Here is a 20,921-nt window from a genome sequence, read left to right on the forward strand (position 1 = left end):
GGGCTACAACCATGCCTGGTTTTTATATGGGTACTGGGGTTCCAAGCTCAGGTCTTTGTATTTGTGTTGAAAGTGCTTTACACACAGAGACATCTTCCCAGCCATCAGTCACATTTTATGAGTGACACAGAAACATTCATTATTTTTCATAAGTAAATTAATGGCCTAACACATCTGAGTTCATGTGGGAATGAATCCAGGTTGGCTGAGACAGTCATGGCTCACGGCTGTGGTTCCAATGTGATTATGAATGGCTCACTATTTCACTCTAAAAAGTAGTCTGATCTGAACAATAAATAACATACTCACTTCATTTAAAGGAGATAGCCTCTGAGTGAAGAAAAATATATTAAATTACAGTCCAAGGTTAAACTATCAATTTAAAAATATTCAAATAACCACGATGGTAAACTCACATGAACATGTCAAAAAGTGATAATAAAGAGAATATTTATTAGTTTTCGTTGTATGTTCAGAGAAGCAAAAATACTAGTTACCTTTGAGAAAGTCAGTGACACAGGACAAGAAAAATTATGCAAGAGGCAAATTAGAACATTTATCTTTCATTCCTCATGTACCCTTTACTGTGGAGTGACATCCTTTATCCACCATTAATGAAAACAATAGGTATAGAAAACAGTTCCTTACATTTCAAAATTAGCTGTTATATTAATTAGAAATATAGTCAACTCAGCATCTTACAGATTTCTACCATTTCTCAGACTTAAATTATAAAGACAATTTAAAAAGAAAGAAGCCATCTTTTCTATTAGCTGGGGTGAAATTATAGACTTTTAAACTGGGGGTTTTGTGGAACAGGCTCATAAACCAGTTTGAAGTCTGAGACACAATTTCATTTATCTTTATATTCTAAGCTTTATAGTGCCGCAGAAAGTGTCCATCTGTTCAGCTGAGATTGCTGCAATAGTGAGTGGTCAGGAAGACTTAGTAGAGAAAGGTCAAAGGGGCCTCTTGACCCCGAGGAACATGCCAAGGCAATCGGAGCATTGGAGCTGATACATAGTGAGATACAGTTGGCTGAAGCAGGCTGTCTTTTAATTGGTAATGATAGTGAGGTTGTACAGGGAAGTCATTGGCGAAAGAAAACAAAAAGTGTCCAATATAGTAATTTATTACCAGGCAGTGGGTCTCGAGTGCTGAGTTGGGTTACCCCCGCAGTGGTGATAGCACGGAAAAATGTACGGCAGCACTTAGCTGAAAATGGATGCCCTGCTGGTACCTGGGATGCATGGTGGACGGTGATTGCCCGTGCCATTAGTTTGATAATATTGCCTTTGCTGTGAGCTCAGTTCCCCACGCTTTCTGTACATCAGAAGCAGAGTGAAGCCTTTCTCCTTTGTCTACTGCTCCCCCAGCCAGTCAGGCTACCCTCCACCTGACCAGATGGATCCAGGGGATGTTACTGCCAACAACAACAGTAACCTAGGGCTCTGTCTGTGTCAAAGAATGGCCGACGCTTTCATTTGCACCTTATCGTTTGAGTGACACATAGATGGTGTGCACTGCTTTTGGCTCACTGATGGTCCCTGGATTTTTCATCTTTGTAAGATGAGCTCGTCGGCAGGAGCATACAGCACACCCTCACCTGCTATGGCGACTCAACTTATTTGTTGTAAATATATTTGGTTCAGAAAGAGTAAAACCCTTTGCTGACCTTTTAAATTTAGTAATTGATCTTTAAAAGTCCCTTTAAAAGTGACTTTAAAACCAAAGTTCTCCTGAAGAAATATAAACGAGCTATTTTGGCGAGCTAAATCCTTTCATAAAAGTATCCTTTTAAGGTTTATTTATTTTATGTGTATGAATATTTTGCCTACATGTGAGTCGGTCTGTGTACCTGTACCAATTGTGCGCCTACAGAGAATTGGAGTTACGGACAGTTGGTGAGCCACCACAACTGTGGATATGGGGGATTCATCTCAGGTCTGCTGCAAGAGCAGCAAGTGCTCTTAACCATCACGTCGTGTCTCCAGCCCCTATAAAACTGTCCTAAGTTGAACAATATAAAACCAAGAATGGACAGTAAAGAGACCTTCCAAATTGCTAGCACAAACATGGTAAAATAAACCTTATTTTAAATTCACAATATTAAGTGTGAGACATAATTTATGCTTTCGGCTTGTGTTCGTGTGTAGTAAAATAGTATCACTATTAACAGCAAGTTAAAATATATAAACACACATACTTGGAACTTCCTCAAATCTATGGGCTGCTGTAAGGATCGCTTTATTTCATGGCTTGAAATACCCTGTTTTCATCAAATTACAACAGAATTTTTTTTCCCCTAAGATAATTATATCAACTCACTATTAAATTAGCAGTTGGGATTAAACCCAAAACTTAAAAATTTGACTTTGATTATACAACTAGAGTGCTGGCTGCATATGAAGTGTTTATAACTAAGTACATTTTCAATGGTTAAAATTGCTGTTCATACATTTAGTCTGCATAGGTAAATTAAATCCTGTGTTATGTAATTCTCCATGGAAGTGTTAATTTTTGCAGTTAATTTTGAATTGGTGCATCGTTGAAAAGTATATTATGTTTTCTTTTTCTAGATACACACAACTACACACATGCATGTACACATACACACATACACATGCATACACACAAACACACTTGGCTTTTAACATAAGCAGAGAATAATGCTAATGCCCCAGTTATGATAGTTGCTATGATGAAACACTGTGTTAAAAACAAGTTGGGCAGGAAAGGGTTTATTTGACTTTCACAACCACATCACAGTCTATCACCGAAGAAAATCAGGGCAGGAACTGAAGCAGGACGGGAGCTGAAGCATAAGCATTGGAGGAGTGTTGCTTACTGCCTTGCTCCTCATGCTTGTTCAGCCTACTTTTTATAAAACCCAGGACCACCTGCCTAGAAATGGCACCACCCACCATGGGCTGGACCCTGCCCTGTTTTGGTTGTTTGTTTGTTTTTAAAACAAAATTCCAAACGTTTGATTTTACCAAATGAAGACTCAGGCGCCAGATGGTGGGGTGAAGGCCTGCTAGCTCAGATAGGCAGACAGAGCACCCAGCAGACCTTCCTCCTCAACCAACATCCTGGAAGGAAAAAAAAAACAGTTCTCCACATTGTCTTAAAAAATCTTCTAACTGAATGTCCCTCCTTTCTACGTCCTGTGTGCCTCTCTATCTGTCCTCCTGACTTCCTCTTACTCTGTATGTTTTTTCCTACGTTGCTTGTTCTGACTCTTGACCTACGATTGACATTATTCAATCTTTTTTTCAATGAATGGAAAGCTCTTGGATTGAAGGTGTGTGCTAGGGCTGGGCCACACCACAACTAGAGACAGGCTTTTCTAGTATACAACCTCGGGTTTTACAAATATTCTGCATCCCCTTCCCTCCCAATCAATCACTAATTAAGAAAATGGCCTATAGGCTTGCCTAAAGCCTGATCTTATAAAAGCATTTTATCTACTGAGGCACCCTCTATACAGATATCTCTACTTTCTGTCAAACTGACATAGAACGAGCCATCACAAATAATAGCATTCTGAGGGTCGGCCTACATAGGCCAAAAGCAAGCAAGACTCAGACTGAATATAACCTTCTACCAGCAGGAATTTGTAGATGGGCCAAGTTCTCTACATTGCATGGCCACCTCAGAAAAGTCTGATAGGAAATGTGTCCCAGCTAGGTCCCATCAAGTTGAGAGAGCATGGTACTATAGGCTTTAGAAACAACTGGACCCTGATATTTGTACGCTAATTGCATCATCTTTGTGAGAATAGATGATGAAAATCTCACACAGTGTGCCTACACCTTATGAGAGATTACATGACTTGCTTAATAAAAGTCTGCTTGGTAAACATTTAGTGCTATTAGTACATGAATTCATTAACCAATTTATTAATTGATTTGCTATTGAGATGAAGGCAAGGCATTCATTATGCCCTATGTCATTAATCTTTGTAGACGAAGGCATTCTATAGAAAATATCTATATCAAATCTGTGTTTTTAGAACACATGATTCCAGAGTGAATATTGCATGGAATTGTTTGACATTGGATAAATGTTATTTCTTACTATATTTATTTGGGATACCTCCTAACTTGTGTTTTACAGCGTAGCGTCTGATAAAATGGTACTGAAGCCTACAACAGGGCACCTGATCATCAGGAGCTTTCATCAAGTCAGAAAAATGATTAGCGTTAGAAAGAGGGTAGAGAGAGGGAAGTCAATGTGAGGCCCTTCAGCAGCTACTGGAAATGTATATTTTAAGGGAGATAGCTGAGTTCCGAGAACCAGGTAGATCCCAGTGGTAAAGAGTCTTCAGAGACAAGGTGAGACAGGTAAAACATCATCTGAACTGTACTTGCCATGAAATTTTTATGTGCTTATGTGTATGAAATCAGTTAATGCTTTGATGTATTTGGTGGTGGGGTGGGGAGTGGAATAGGCTTTCCTTTTCCTGGATATCATGTCAGTAACATGTACATTAAGTTGACTTTTCAGGTATGGTTTCTATGTCATTGAAGACTTTCCAAAATACAGTATAGCAGTATTGGTTTTCATACATCACTAATGGACCAAGGCTGAATTTTAGGAGTAAGTGCTTGACAGAATACAGAGGGCTCTGACATTTATGGAGAAGAAGAAAAGCAACAACAAAACCTGGGTAGCTCTTTAGACCACAGCTCAGCTATGCAATTAGGCTGTGGATGTCATGCTTTCAAGAGTACAAGATATAAATTTGTAAGGTGTCAGGATATTTGTTTTTTTTTTCATATGAAATTCAGACTGTGTTACAGATGTTAGTTCTGATCAGTAAGTTGATTCAGATTAAAATGACCCTTTAGTGTAGAATAACAATATTGTGCTAGAATAGGGATATCACCCAGCAGTTAAAAGCATTGGTTGCTCTTACAGAGGGACCGGGGTTTGATTCCAAGCACTGGCACGATGATGGTGCACACTTGTCTGTAACTTCAGTTCCAGGATATGTGGTGCCCTGTCTTGGCTCTTGAGGGAACTTCATGTACATAGTGCACATAATTACATGCTGACAAAGCACTCGTAAACATTTATAATAATTATTGGTAGTGTAGTGTGATGGTGCACATCTATAATTTCAGCACTTGGGAAGTGAAAGCAAGAGAGAGGCTAACTGAAGACCAGCCATTGCTGTATATTGAGATAATGCATGGGCGCACACTCACGTACACACACACACACATACACACACACACACACAATATATATATATATATTGTGTGTGTGTGTGTATATGAAACCAAATAAAACAAAACACACACACATTCTCTGGGTAGAGTTATAACCACACTTATAAATTCTACTCTTTGGAAAAATCTTTAATGAGAGAAAGTACTTGGGAGTCTGGAATATTATGTAGTCATTACTAATTTGTACTGTATTTTAATGCTAAGTCCTTTTCAAAAAATTAATATTACTTCATTTGCCTGATATGATTGCAAATTAACATCCAATTAGTAATTAAAGGTGAATGTTACTTCCATAACAGAAGTAGAAAAAGTCTCCTTCCCAAGTTATCCACTGTATGCCACAATGTGTGAATCAAATGATTTTAAATCAGTGATTATCAGCCCAAATAAAAATTATATCTGTTCACTATTCTACTGTCACTTAGAGTTTTTACATTAGTTTTTTTAAAGCAAATATCAATATTTAATAAAGAGAACCAAATGAAAAGAAAGAAACAAGCTACCTTTATTCAAATATTATAATGGTAGGTATCCTGCTAAATATTAATAGATCAGAAGATCTAGTGAAAAATGTTTTGCAAAGCAGTTGGAGAAAAATAAAACTTTAATGAAAATATTACCAATTTAAAACATATTATTCAATTATAAATAGCCATAAATATAGAAAATGAAAATGTAATAGATAAGCATGTAAGGGGGCCATACAAAACTATATATAAATACCACTAAAAATAGAAAGGCTATTGATTTAATGAAAATATATAATCCCAAAGGGAAAACATGGTATTTTAAAGATATTTATACTTACAAGTACATACATGCCCTTATTTATTTATTTTAAAGATTTATATTTATTTTATATGTTTAAGTGTTTGCCTGCATGTATGTATGTGCAAAGGTAGCTTTTTTTTTTTTTTTTTTTTTTTTGTATGTGCTGTCTGTATGCAGTAACTGCAGAGGAAAAATGGCATCAGATTCACCAGACCCAGAATTACTGACATTGTAAGCTATAATGTAGGTGCTGAGAACTAAACGCCAGGTCCTTTGGAAGGGCAGCCAGTGCTCTTAACCATTGAACTGTCTCTCAGTGTACTTGATATTGAGAAATTTCAAAGTCTCATTGGTTGGATTTAGGAACTTAAGAATTGCATTATAAAAGTCTAGAAAAGATAAATATAGGAATTGATCCAAAAAGAAAGCAGACATTGGAATAGCAGATAAGAATGTCTACCTCTCTCCCTCTCCATCCAATACATGCTGTGGTTAACAAAGCTATGACGTTTGCGCTCCCTCAAGCACAGGTGACTGGGCATGTAGAATAAATAAAAAGAGCCCAATAAAGAAATCACAGCTTGTTCTTTGGAAAGGATGGCATGTTAGATTGAGAGGAGAAACTTCACGAATGGCTTTTGTGTAATTCATTGTCATTTTATTTAAAATATAAATATATCTACCTTTCACAAAATATACTTAGGAACTCAAGTTTTCCACACAAATTTCTATAAAAGTATACAGTGTAGTAGCAGCTTTAGTTATTGTGTTCTAAAGGTTTTACAACTGGTAAAACATTAAAGAGGTACATTAAAATAATTGTTTTTATGTTTAAAACTGTTTTAAATACATCACAGAACCGAGGTATAATTTAAAAGTCTAATGACCAACTGGAAACATCTTGGTAAGATATCCAATAGACTTCCATCATGTTTATTTACTGCAGTTGATAAAAGAAATAGTACAATGGCAAACTGTATAAAGATTGCCATTTAAGTCACAACAAAAAGATGGATGGTGTGACAATTTGCTAGTCAGCTTGACATTTTCAATGTTAGATATCCTGAATATAAGATATTTATAATTCGTAACAATGACAAAATTGCAGTTATGAGCTAGCAATGAAATAATTTTATGGTTGGTCGTCACCATAACATGAGGAACTCTATTAAGGGTTGCAGCATTAGGAAGGTTGAGAACCACTCTTCTAGAATCATCTGGGTAGAGAGTTTCATGAGAATCTGTCTACATTAAGTTTGTATGTGTCTCCAGACGGCCCCTCCTTCAGTTTCTGTCCCACACTTTGTCTCCATATTTGCTCCCTTGAGTATTGTATTTTGTTACTCCTTCTAAGAAGGACTGAAGCACCCACACATGATCTTCCTTCTTAATGAGCTTCATGTGGTCTGTGAGTTGAATCTTGGCTATTTCAAGCTTTTGGGCTAATATCCGCTTATCATGTAAATACCATGTGTGTTCTTTTGTGATTGGGTTACCTCACTCAGAATGATATTTTCTAGTTTCATCCATTTACCTAAGAATTTCTTGAATTCATTGTTTTTAATAGCTGAATAATACTCCATTGTGTAAATGTACCACATTTTCTGTATCCATTCCTCCGTTGAAGGACATCTGGGTTCTTTCCAGCTTCTGACTATTATAAATAAGGCTGCAACAAACATAGTGGAGCATATGTCCTAGTTATATGTTGGAGCATCTTCTGGGTATATGCCCAGGAGTGGTATAGCTGGGTCCTCAGGTAATGCTATGTCCAATTTTCTGAGGAACTGCCAGACTGATTTCCACAGCGGTTGTACCAGCTTGCAATTCCACCAACAATGGAGGAGTGTTTCTCTTTCTCCACATCATCACCATCACCTACTATTCCACCTGGGTATTCATCCCATGTGCTGTCACCAAAGGTAGACGCTGTTGTGGATGTCAGGAAGTGCATGCTGACAAGAGCCTGATATAGCTGTCTCCTTAGAGGTCTGCCAGAGCCTGAAATATTCAGAGGCAGATGCTCACAGCTAACCATTGATCTGATCAAGGGGTTCCCAATGGAGGAGTTAGAGAGAATACTGAAGGAGCTGAAAGGGTTTGTGGCCCCATGAGGAGAGCAACAATACCACAACCAGAGCTCCCCAGGGTCTAAACCACCAGCCTGAGAACACATAGGGAGGGACTTATGACTCCAGCTGTATATATAGGGGAGGATGGCCTTGTCAAGCATAGGTGGGAGAAGAGATCCTTGGTCCCATGAAGGCTGGACACCGAGTGTGGGGGAATTCAAGGGTGGGGAGGTAGGAGTGGGGGGGTAGGTGGGGCACATCCTCATAGAAACAGCAGGAGGGGAGATGGGATAGGGGGTTCCTGGGTGGGGGGGAGGGGAGAATGGGGTAAAGGGATAAAACCTGAAATGTAAATATAATATCCAATAAAAAATTTTACAAAGTTTGTCTGTGGACATATATTGTTTTAAGTTAATGAACATGGGAAGACCCACAGCACTATGGGCGGCACATTCCCTAGACAGGGGATCCCAAGCTATGTAAGAGTGGAAAAATGGAGCTGGGCACAGCGAGTGAGCATGTACTCCTTTCTTTCCTCTCTTTTACTTGTGGATGTGATGTGACTGTATCTTTGAAGTATCTTCCTTGACTTATCATAGTGATGGAGTGTGATCTGGAATTGTAAACAGAAACGTACCCTTTCTCCTCTAAATTGCTCAGGGTTTTTAATCCCAGCACCTGAAATGGAACTGAAATAGTTATTAAATATTTCTCACTGAAACCCAGCCATGCACACTTCCTGTTTTTGTGATAGTGACTATGATATGATGACTGAATAATTACTGTTACACACCTGCATTTGCCATGTGTCTCTTGCTGGAACATCTAACAATTTCCCCTTCACTTTAAAGATATCCTTGTCTCATCATTGTGTGATTCTACTTCAAAGAATTTTTTAACAAACCAAGAATACATTGGTTTGTTTTATGTGCTTCTGTATTTATATACGGTATGCAAAGCAAGTATTTATTTGTAGTCTGTGGAAATAGATTAATCAAAATCTTTTGCCTTCTACAATTTCAAGTTTGTGATCAGAAAGACTTCAAAGACAAATATTATACTTGAGAGAAGCAGGAGCAGGAGTGAGAGCTTTCTGAGTGAGACATGGAGTGGACAGGAGCCCACAGGCCTGGGGATATATTGGTAGAACAACTTTTGACTGAACTGTAATTAGGGGCTTAAATGGGCTGGTGTTTAGAGACATTCGTCTCTCACCTAGGAGACAGTTTCTTAAGTGAATTTCCCTGGTCAGATGGAAGTTAGACATGGGCTTAAGAGAACTGTAAGAACAGGGCTTAATGGCTGCATCTGAAGTCTCCAACAATAACAGCATACTTAGCAGTCACGGTAGTAATAGTCTTCTGGCTTTATTTATTGTTTATTGTGTTTTTAAGTTAGATTTTCTTTTTGTGCTTGTGTGAGTAGGAGGAGGGTGAGGAGGTCTTTATTTGTGTGTCATGGTGTGTGTATGTGTGGAGATGAATGACTTCAGGTGTAAAAAAGTATCTCCTGTGTGCTTTAATTTCATCTGTTCATTTTTATGCCCCAAGGTAGGAATCATTTACTAACTAATTTGTGTAGTTCTTTATCTGCTTAAACTCCTAGCCTTCGCTTATCTGGTTGTTAAGTTTTGTTCATAAACTTCTATTAAAGGTGTTCTGCTAGGAGTTGTGTGTTGTGTTAGCCTGTTTTTTTTTTATATGACAAAATGACTGATACACACAGTTTATAAAGACAGAAGGTTCTTTTTGTTTATTGGTTTCTGATGTTCCAGTCCATGTTCAAACGTTGGTCTTGTTGATTTCAGGCCTTTGGTAAAATATGATTGTGGAGAAGGAGGGCTTGGGGTAGAGCAAACTTGGTCAGCATTAGCAGACAGGAAACAAAGAGAAGTGAGGGTCAGAGTGACAATGTCCCATTTCAGTGAACATGCCCAGTAATCTTTCTTCACATGCTTCAGGGCCCTCCAAATGGTGTAATAAACTCAGAATCAAGCCCTGTCACGTGATCTTTGGGGGGGGGGGACTCATAAGCTCAAATCATGTTAAAGCCTTATCAATTAGCACTATTTTCTTTGGCAACACTGATACTGAACACTGATTGTTTAGTATCATAAAGCATAGAATTTTGTAGACTTTTTAAGACACATAAAAGGAGATGTTAATGAATCCATAACTTTATAATTGCGATTGGGTTTTTAAAAGCCATTGGCAATGCCTGCAGATCTCTTGATGTGGTGTCATGTTTGGTAAATCTTTGCTTTAACAGCCGCACGACAGTTCTAGGAGTACACACTGATGCATGTAGACGAACTGTGCCATAGAGCATTGATTGTGCAGCTTATGAATATAAAACACTTTTGTGCTGTGCATTGTTTTTATATCCTTCTTTATCTTTGAGATTGTCTTGTGGGATAAATTAGTTTTAAATAATTTCAATGTTAAATGGCGTATAACATTTTTTTAAGACTTTAACATATAATGCCAGTTGCATTCCACAAAGCAGGCACTATGTATATTGGTTCTGTGGCATATGAAAGCACTCATTTTTCTCTATGGAAACTGATTTTAAAAATGTTCCTCTCACAAAACCAATTTCTGTTTATTTGAAAACTAGTATCCTAAACATTAGTCCTACGAAATTTTCTAAAACTAATAAATAATGTTTAAATTTCTAAATAGAATATTTACCTTAATTAACAAGAAACGTAAGGAAGTCCTAAGATGACAGATCAAAATGGGAATATAATTTCAGGAGATTATGAAGAAAGCTGAAGGTGTGGTTGTGTTCCTGGATTCTTAGGTCAATTTTAACCACTCCACAGGCAGTTAGAGAGAAGGGACCAATCCAGGCCAGGATGAGACATTGATAATAGCCTAAGTCCATCACTCTGAGAAACTGCACATGCAAGAAAAAACGTGGACCAAAGCTGATGATGTGTTCCACAAATCAATGAGAAAATGCAGTTCTCTGCCTTTGCTGGTCTCCACACTAGATGAACGGAGGGAAATAGTTCTGATAGAGAATTGGACACTTTGGCATGGGAGTCAGAGTTCATAATGCATGCAGGGGATGAAAAACTTAAATGTTTTACAGTGTCCTGTGGGTGATAACCAGGCATGTGACCAGTTACAATCTAGTTTTCTCTTGAGGAATGTGTCCTCACCCTGTGCCTCCAGGGACCTCCTGACAGCATCCCATACAAACAGTCCCCTGCAGTTAAATTCATGCAAAGAACCAGGGAGTCAGGGACAAAATCCAAAAGCAGGGCAACATATAAAATAAGCATGTTTCAGGAGGGAGAAAAGCAAAAATACAGTCTTAAAACACAATTGAGAATGAGTCAACTGAAATTTAAAAAATATGTACACATCAGAATATTAATGACAAATGAATCTTACACACACACATGCACACATGCACACACACAGACAGAGTGACAGTAGCTGTCTTCTTTACTACAAGAAAGGGAGCCAGAGTCTGCAGAATAATGCCTTCAAAATGCTGAGACAGGCTGGAACAGTGTGCTTGGCAAAACTGTCTTTCAAGAAAAACATTATTCCATTGAGAGGCCAAAGTTAAAAGTTGATTCTTTAAGAAGAATATCAACATTGAGAAACTTCCAGCAAGAAAATGAGAGAGAGAGAGAGAGAGACAGAGAGAGAGACACAGAGAGACACAACAAAAATAAAGGCAAAAGGACCCACAGTGCTGCTGTGAAGACCATCAGATAATTGTCAGTTTGAACAACTATTACTATTAACAGATGTTAGTCGTAGTCTAAATAGGTGAAAAACATGTTGTAAACTTGACATGAGTTCTCTGATTTATAGGAAAGCTTCAAAGGCCAAAAGGGAGACAAAAGGAAAGTGACATACTTTGATGTTGTCATTGTTTTTTTTTTTAATGTTATACAATTTTGTGTCCAGTGGTGATAAATACATTGATGTCCCAGACAATTAGACCAGTGACTGGACGGAATATTCCTAGAAGTCACTGGTGCAATTGGACGTCAGGATGATATGGAGACCACTCTATATTGCAGGTGAACCCAATAGCAAAAAATAAGAGGGGATTGAAGTTTAAAAATTATAAAAACTATAAATTAAAAAAAATTGTTAGTAACTTTTTAATTTTCTCTGATAAGGGAATATTTTCAAAAGAGGAAATGCAAAAAGTATAATTGTCAGCATTTTTTTCCGAACTCGAGACCACTGATCTTGCATATTCCTGACGTGAATGGGATATGTATTCCTTTACGTTTTCATTGATTCACACTGTTTTTGATGAATTTTATAATTATGACATATATATTTGTTAGTGCCTCTGGGTAGATCAGCTGAGAACACATGTGAAGTAAGACTGGTGTGGAAGGAAAGGAACCCCAAACCCGAGACCTTCAGCTCCAGGGAGCAGCCCTGACACCCAAGAAGGGCTCTGCTCAGGAATCCAAATTGGGGCAGCTTGTTGAGTTTCCTTCCATGATTCTTTTCTTTGTATTGTTTATACTAATTTCAGGACATAGATGATAAATAGATAGATAGATAGATAGATAGATAGATAGATAGATAGATACATACATACATACATACATACATACATACATACATAGATATATAGATGATAGATGGATAGATAGAGAAAGATGATAGATCGATCAATAGATAGATGAATAGATAGATAGAGATAGGTGATAGATGAATAGATAGATAGATAGATAGATAGATAGATAGATAGATAGATAGATAGAGCTGGAGAGATGTCTCTGCAGTTAACAGTATGTACTGCTCTTGCAAAGAACAGAATTTTTTCCCAGTACACATATCACCGGTGGCTCACATCTGAGTTCCAAGGGATCTGACACCCTCTTCATATTTCTGTAGGCACATTCACATGCACATGTACAAGCACGTACACACACACACACACACACACACACACACACATGCATGCACACACACACATGCATAAAATGTTTTCTTTCTTAAAGGACCCTAATCTAGTGCTGCTTTTCTCCAGAAGTCTAGTTCTAATTTTCTCAGAGAAAAAAGTTTTGAGGAAAGTTTATAGTGAATGTCAGAATCTTCATTTAGAAAGAGTTTCAATGTTCAATTCAGAAAGAAACTTTCATAATTAAAAATAAAACAGGTTTTCTTATTTTTAACTATAACTAAATATTTTTTTTTGCCAAAAGTACATCATAGAACACTAGTGCACATTAAGAACTCTAATATGCTCATTTCCTTTCCCTCAGGTTGCTGATGCCTCGTCAGTCCCAAGACCTTTTACTGTCTTGCCTGTAAAAACAAAATGGAGTCAGATTGGCTTCCATGTTCTCCTGTTTGATCTGGAAAATCTTGTTGAACTACTGCTGCCCACTCCTTTGAGTGATGTTGACCCTTCCGGCTCATTCTATGGAAGTGATATCTTGAGGAGAGCTAAGAGCACGGTAGAGAAAAAGACACTGACAATAAGAAGAAACAAAGCATCATGTAGCTCCCTCCAGACAGAGGCACAAGCCAAGCCCAGTGGGGACAGCTTGGTCCTTGGGGACAGCACCAGTAAATTCTCAGAGGAGAACAATGGCATTAAAAGACAGAAGAAAATGAAGAGCTCCAAAAAGACACGTCCTAAGCCATCCAGGAAGGTCAATGCCAGCCTCACAATAGACATGGCAAAATTGTTTCTGTCTTGCATTTTGCCGTGGGGAGTGGATAAAGAGTTGGACAGCCTGTGCACCAGGCATCTCAGCATCTTAAAGCTGCAGGGCCCTGTGTCTTTGGGACTTGCCTCGAACGAAGACCTCTTCTCCCTGATGCTGCCTGGGTGGGATGCATGCAGTACTGAAATGAAAGAGTACTCAGGAGTAAATCTGTGCTCCAGAAAAGTTTTGGACTTGTCAAATAAATACACAAGTACTCTTCTGCACCAGACTGGGATTCCCAGAGGCCTGGAAAATCACTGCGATGCTTTGCAACAATCAGATGCTATAGTGTATTTACTGAGCAGACTCTTTTTAGTTAATGAGTTAGTTAACATGCCGTTGGATTTGGCCTGTGAAATCGACAGGTAAAAGTGCTAGAGAGACTATGATCCTTAATGCAGGCTGTCATGTTCATTCTGTGTTCAACTCTCTCCATCTTTCTCCCTTCTGTTGGGAAACAGTGTTAGAGATGCAGTAACTTTTTAAAGTCAGAACCCATTTAAAAATATTTTACTAGTAATTCTCTGGGTAGGAGGTTAACTGTATGTCTATATGTTTTAATATCAATTCATTTAGGTTAGGGAGATGTCTTCATGTCATGCGAAAAATGAAGACTGGAGATTGAGTCTCCAGTACCCACATGAAAGCTGAGTGTGGGATGCAGTGGGAGGAACTGGATGGCCAGCTGTTCTAGCACAGTCAATGGGCTCTGAGGTCAGTGAGAGGCCCTGTCTCAAAATATAAGGTCAAGGAAGACACTCAACAATGACTTCTTGCCTCTTAATGCATACATATAGCACACGCGTGAATATACACATAAACACAAAGACAAAATTAGAAATAATATTAGTTCACTCAACAAATATTCATTGTATTCATATGTGCTAGAAAAGCAATAGGGCTAGATGTTTAGTGAAGGCATAAATGTATTGACATATACATACATACATGCATACATACATATATACATACATATACTTACATATATCTATACACATGTACATATTTTGTGGTTCATTTGACATGGTGTGAACTGGGTATGAACAAAGAAAAATAGGTGCTGATGATGGCTTGGAAATGTCATATAGTAACACATATCACAACTTGTGCTTTGGATATTCAGATAGGGGTGGTGCAATTGTCCATTAGAGAAGACACAGGTAATGGATGGTAGCTATAGTTAAATACATGGCAGTTGCTATACTGTCTCTTTACATACATGATTGCATATTTTTCATCCCAGTGTCATTAAATTGAATTCGTTCACCAAACACTTATTAAAGTATGTCCACTGGTTATGGTCTACAGAAGATAGAGAAAATGGGTTTTCGATTGAGGCAGGGATCCACTCAAATATTAAAAACCCTACACATAAAACAAATAAGGAACACTGGAGTAAAGGAAGGGGCCAACATGTGTGGTGTGAGTGGTAGGGGTGAGAGGGAGAGAATCACCAGCATGAGGCAAGGCCACGCTGCTGGTCAAGGACAGTATTCAACCTGCTTGCTGCATGGTGGGAGGTCTCTGTATCTATCTGATAAGAGCTCAGGTCAGCAAATGTCTGTTGCAGATGGAGAACTCCTGCTCTTCAGTGCTTCTACTCTGTGGGAACAGACAGATCCCATAGACTTCTGTGTTCTTCACCCCACAGTGCTGCTATGGCTCTTACTAGCCAGATCCTGGTGTTAATATGGAGAACATAGAGATTTGGGGAGTTTCTGCCTCATATGCACAATTTGACTCTACTTTCTTCTGTTCATCTTAAACGTCCAAACCCCACCCAGCCCTACGTACTTAACAGCAAAATGAAGGTAGATCTAAAACAACCCCTTTTCTTTCTTCTACTAAACATTTACATGACAACAATGTATGCTTAAAATATATTACCAGTCTTGAGCCTGAAAACCTAGGAGAGGTGGCACTGCTGTGTGCTTTCCGGCTCGCCACTTAGCCTGCCTAGACTTTATTCTCCTCATTTACCAAGTAAACTTGGGAATGATCCATGCTAAAAATTCTTCAGATTCTCAAAATCTTGGACCATCAACACCCCACCCACCCCCACCCCTCTATGATTCCATCAAGTAGATACAGGACACCCGTTTGTTCTTAATACAGAATCTGGGGTGGAAAAGCTGTCTGGGGTCCTGTGGGAGGATATAGTGGCTTACAGTATGCTCATAATTAAAGGGTCTTAAAAAGACACCACAACACTGACAATGCTTCAAAAATGTCTATTAAAATACTGGGAGGCGGCGGCACATGCCTTTAATCATAATATTCCATCATGAACAAAAGCAAAGGCAGGGTGATCTTTGGTCTATATAGGAAGTTCCAGGGCTACATAGTAAGAACTTATCACAAAACAAAACATTAACTACCCATTCAAACCAACTCTGGAATAAAGGTGCCAGGATGAGAATTGTTCTAAATCTGCTCTGCTGAATTTGATCTACAAATGCCAGGGTAGTGTGTTTTATTGAGAAATCAAAATAGTGTATTACTGGATATGTCATATCAAATCCTCCCAGCAAATTTGTCTATTTTGACAACACTTTATTGTAGTTGTGCAGGCTGAAAAATCCTTACCTGTGTGACTGTATGGAATTCTGGAGAAACAGCCTGTGACAGCATCCCTGACAGTGTGAGGAACAATGGGCAGCACAGAACCTGATGGTACCTGGGGAGAGTTCCCTGGTGTACATCAACAGTGGGATTCATAAATCAGCAGCCAGATACCTTGCTCTACAGTAGCAATACCTCTCCTGTAAAACAGGGTCACAGTTCATATTTGAAGTTCAGTTGAGAATGTAGACAGATCAAAGTTGACAAATTAAGTGTAGAAGATAATGCTGAAAATAATTCATGTTCTAACCCTTATTTGCTAAGGTCGTCTTGAGCATGCATCTCTGGTTTATTTTCTCAAAGAGTTTTCCACACTTTAAAAGTTTTACCTTAAAACTTTTTTTTTCCACAATAGACCCTTCAAAATGGAGTCTGTACACAATAAGGCGAGATTCCTTGGAAGTGACATCTTGAATATATCAAGCTTCTATGGTCATCTAAAAAATGGTAAGTGAGTTATTGACACAAATATGATCTGATGTATTTTTTTCCTATAAAATAAAACAATGGTTTTATTCTATAACTGGGTGGCAATAAGTAACATTGTAAACTGCATAGATTGCATCCATAGGTCTATGCATCCATAGCTGCCCCAATAGCTGAGACTTAGTGGATAAAATGGCTGGATAGTAAAGTCCCATGTGACTTATTAGAAGATTCATTAGTTTTATGACCCCCACCTCTTCCCAAAAGCTACTACCAGAGAGTTCTCCAGCGATTTTAGAAGGTTATTTTTATCTGCACAACAATCTCAAATTCTTCTGTGTCATCATCTCAGCCTTTAGATTATGTTTGGATGCCAAAGAGCTGATGCATCTCAAATTTGCCTTTCCAAGTCTTAGTATCCCAGGGACCTCTCCCTCAGTCCTGTTGCTCAGGGCCAGAATTTTGAGGCCATTGTCTCACTTTTTCTTCTTTCAGTCATTCAGAGTCTGATGATTCTTACTACTCAGGGCCATACCCCATGTGTGAGCCTTCACCTGATGTGCTTGTCACAAGAATGGCTACAGAGTGTCCCCAAGTACAATTCTTCCTACCTTGGCCTTCTATACGCTATTTTCACATGGAGTCTTCTCTTCCTCAATCTCTCTGTCTCTCTGTCTCTCTGTCTCTCTGTCTCTCTGTCTCTCTGTCTCTCTGTCTCTCTGTCTCTCTCTCTCTCTCTCTCTCTCTCTCTCTCTCTCTCTCTCTCTCTCTCTCTCTCTCACACACACACACACACACACTTCCAGTGACCATTTTTTCCCTTAGAATACAAGCTATATCACTCCCTTAACCCAAGGCCCTGCCTAAGCTGCACACCCCACATCAAGTCTTAGTTCAGAAGGAAGTTATACCTACTATTGCCTCTTTATCCTTAAGCAACATGATAAGTCGGTCTTATGACCTTAGACTGGCTCTGCCTTTGCCTGATTGTTATTTTCCTGCTGTCCACAGGGCCCCGCTTCCTGTTCTTTCATTAATCTTCAGCCTCCAAGTCTTCTTCCAATGCCCCACCCACTCTCCATAACATCCCGCCTCTTCCCCTGTTGTACCATTCTCCATATGGTTTTTTATTTCCTTACTAATAATGATCATTTTCATTTCTATGACAGTGTCATTCACTATTATATCTGGTGCCTAGAAAGAACTGTGCTATTGTTTTGATTAGTGTATAATGAAGTTCACAAGACAGCAGCCTTAAAGGACACATACTGACTACAACAGTGGTTGAGCTATGAATGAAATGGGAGAGTGGAGATTAAGGGCCAGTGTTGTGGCTCACTCTGTATATACCCCTGGGAATGTCTTTTACTTTTATGAAACCCCTATATAAATGAGAGTTAGGTTCATGGCCTGATGCACATGGCACCTCTAAAGCTAAGCAATGGCCGAGCTGCAGTGCACAGTAGCGCTACTGGGCTATTAAAAAGAACATTTAAGGTTCTTTCTAGGAGAGTTTATTAATAATGTCAAATTATGGAGTCCTGGTTTCTGGTATGTTCTAAGAATTTTGTTAATGGTATGTATATGAAGTTTCACTTGATGTATAAAAATCCCTTTGCATTAAAAGTATAAGAAGGTTCCATTATCCTTGGGCTTGGGGTGCATGACAGGGTTCCTAAAAGTTATATGGATCAATGACAGTCAAAGAGCTGATAACAAAAAAAAAAAAAAAAAAAAAAAAACAGCATTGGCTTACAATGACTCTTCTCTCTCCCTTTCCTTTTCTCGTTATCAGAGCACTCTTTGTTTGCATGGGCATCCCCTGACCAGTTGCCTGCTTTCTTCATATATAGAAGTTCTTAATAGGGTTACTTCCTCAGTTTAAATTTTTGTAGGACTAGGAAAAGGATTCAAATTTAAGTTTTAACATATATGTTTCTATAAAGATGGAATAGCTAACCAGACCCAAGGATGCTCCTGCTTCTCCTGTCGGTATGCAGCTCAACAGCCTTGAGAACCGGTGTTACTAATAATATTGGTGTTTAGGTTCCATTCATAACCATTAAGATTAAAGTAGAGAGCCAGGGAGATGATTGGGTAGGTAAAATGCTTTCTGTTCAATTATGGGGACCTGAGTTCAAATTTGCAGCACCCACCTAACATCCAGAGATGGCAGCACATGCTTGTAATAACTAGCAGAAGGGAGACAAGAGGACCCCTGAAGCTTACTGGCTAGCCAGCCTAGTCAGTCAGCAAGTTCCATATTCAGTGAGGGGCTCTGTCTCAAAGACTAAAGTGGAGAACAATTGAAGAAGACACTCAATGTTCAACTCGAACCTACATGGTTACATATATGTACACATGTTGAAATTGAGACATCTACACAGAGTTGAAATTAGAGACAAATAAAAGATGCTTTTTTCATAATAGAGAGATGGGATGAGTAGAGAGGTACCAGAAAAGACTTGCTTCTTGACAATTGATTTTTAAAGCCAAACCCTGGAAAGTGAAATAACATCAGAGTTTTCTTTTTCAAGGCTTGACAGGAACTAGTGCCCACTCCTGTTAGCAGAAATGGTGACTGAGTAATGCTGACAAGGCTGGGATGTTTTCTTTTCATCTTTACCCCCGAAGTTGCAATTAATTCTACGACTCCCTGACACTGCCAAGAAAAGTTGGCTCTGGTCTCTCTATCATATTAAAATTTTAACATCACATTAAAGCATACTGTGCAATGCCCCACAATGCCAGTAAGTAGTTACAGTTGAGACCAAGACTTAGCTTTGAAGGTGAGTCACAAGGTCAGCAAGATTAGAGACGAAGAGGAGAGAGAGATCAAAAGGAAATCTCTTCTGCGGCACTTGAGGAGATGTGGGAAGTCTGTTGAGAACCAGACTGTTCTGGGACACAGGTCTTGTGTAGCATGACTGGTTATTTCAAATTCATATTGTACACTCCTTTAGAAAAGAAACATAGTCGTAGCCAAGCATTTATTACCAACTTCTTTTATGTTCTTAATTTGCTTTATAGCCAGTATATTCCTTCTATCACCATTCTTTGACCACTAATATAATTTAATGGAAATTACATGTACAACATAATATGTATGAAACTTGTTTCTATATAGGACAATTCCTAGGAAATATAATTGATAAACACTAATCTCAGCAGTTGTTTCCTGAATGTCAGTCATGAATTAATACTTGGATTTTAATAGTCAGCTATACTTGCAATTTCCCATGGGGAAGCCCATCATGCTTTCCTATTTCCTACTAGGACCTGAGACCTGCATGGTACCTTAAGTGATTGGTATTTTTTTTTTTCATTTCGATGATTATGCATACATTTTTCAATTAATGAAAAGGCACTTTTATTTTTTAATTAATTGCTTTTTTATGTGGTGAACTTTTGGTCCTCATATAGATCAATTTAAATAAAACAAGGCCTTTCTCACAGTCAGAGCTTCCTACTTGACTTTAGGCAAAGGCAGAACGTGCATTGAAGAGGATAGTCTTAGAACACACAGTGTCTCACAGACAGCATGAAGCATCAGTATTTTGGCTGTTGGTAGGGGATGAATGGCTGGGTAAGGACAAACCAGCAGAGTCTGATTTTACCTGTGATAGGTGCTGACTCTCTGCAAGCCTGAGCTCTTTGTATGAGGACTCAAAGAAAAATCTGGCATGTTTGTTGTAGTTTGGCATAGAAGCAGAAACAAGTTAAGTATAAAAATAAGTGTGTTTTGACAAGTGTCTGTGTTTGTCTGAGTATTCTGACTGTACCTAAAAGTCATCTGAGTTATTTTCACAGAGTGTTACTGGCTATGTATTTCCATCCTTAGAACTGCTAAATCACACTCCCTGAAAGGCTGAACCTGAGCATTGGTGTTTGTGAAACAAGTATCTGTAGGTGGTATTCATGTGAAGACAGCATCAGGGACTGACTGTGGGTTGCATTAATAAAATGTGTTCTTTATATTTCTAGGTAGAAATGAGTGTCACACACCTGAGGCTGACCTCTCACTTTTGAAGCTAATCTCCTGCTGGAGAGATCAGTCTGTACAGGTATGACATCATCAGCATGCCTCAT

At 38.6% G+C, this 20,921-nt stretch overlaps 1 protein-coding gene across 1 annotated transcript in view; it reads left to right on the forward strand.

Annotated features, from left to right (window-relative positions):
- Nucleotides 1-20,921, forward strand: part of Wdr72 (WD repeat domain 72) — a 166,970-nt gene that overhangs the window by 76,220 nt on the left and 69,829 nt on the right. The window contains exons 15-17 of the mRNA XM_076937869.1: nt 13,335-14,149; nt 16,762-16,853; nt 20,817-20,896. Coding sequence (XP_076793984.1) covers nt 13,335-14,149; nt 16,762-16,853; nt 20,817-20,896 — 987 coding nt within the window. The remainder of the gene's footprint in view (nt 1-13,334; nt 14,150-16,761; nt 16,854-20,816; nt 20,897-20,921) is intronic.

Source organism: Arvicanthis niloticus, chromosome 7 (assembly GCF_011762505.2).
Source record: "Arvicanthis niloticus isolate mArvNil1 chromosome 7, mArvNil1.pat.X, whole genome shotgun sequence".
NCBI classification, from domain to species: Eukaryota; Metazoa; Chordata; class Mammalia; order Rodentia; family Muridae; genus Arvicanthis; species Arvicanthis niloticus.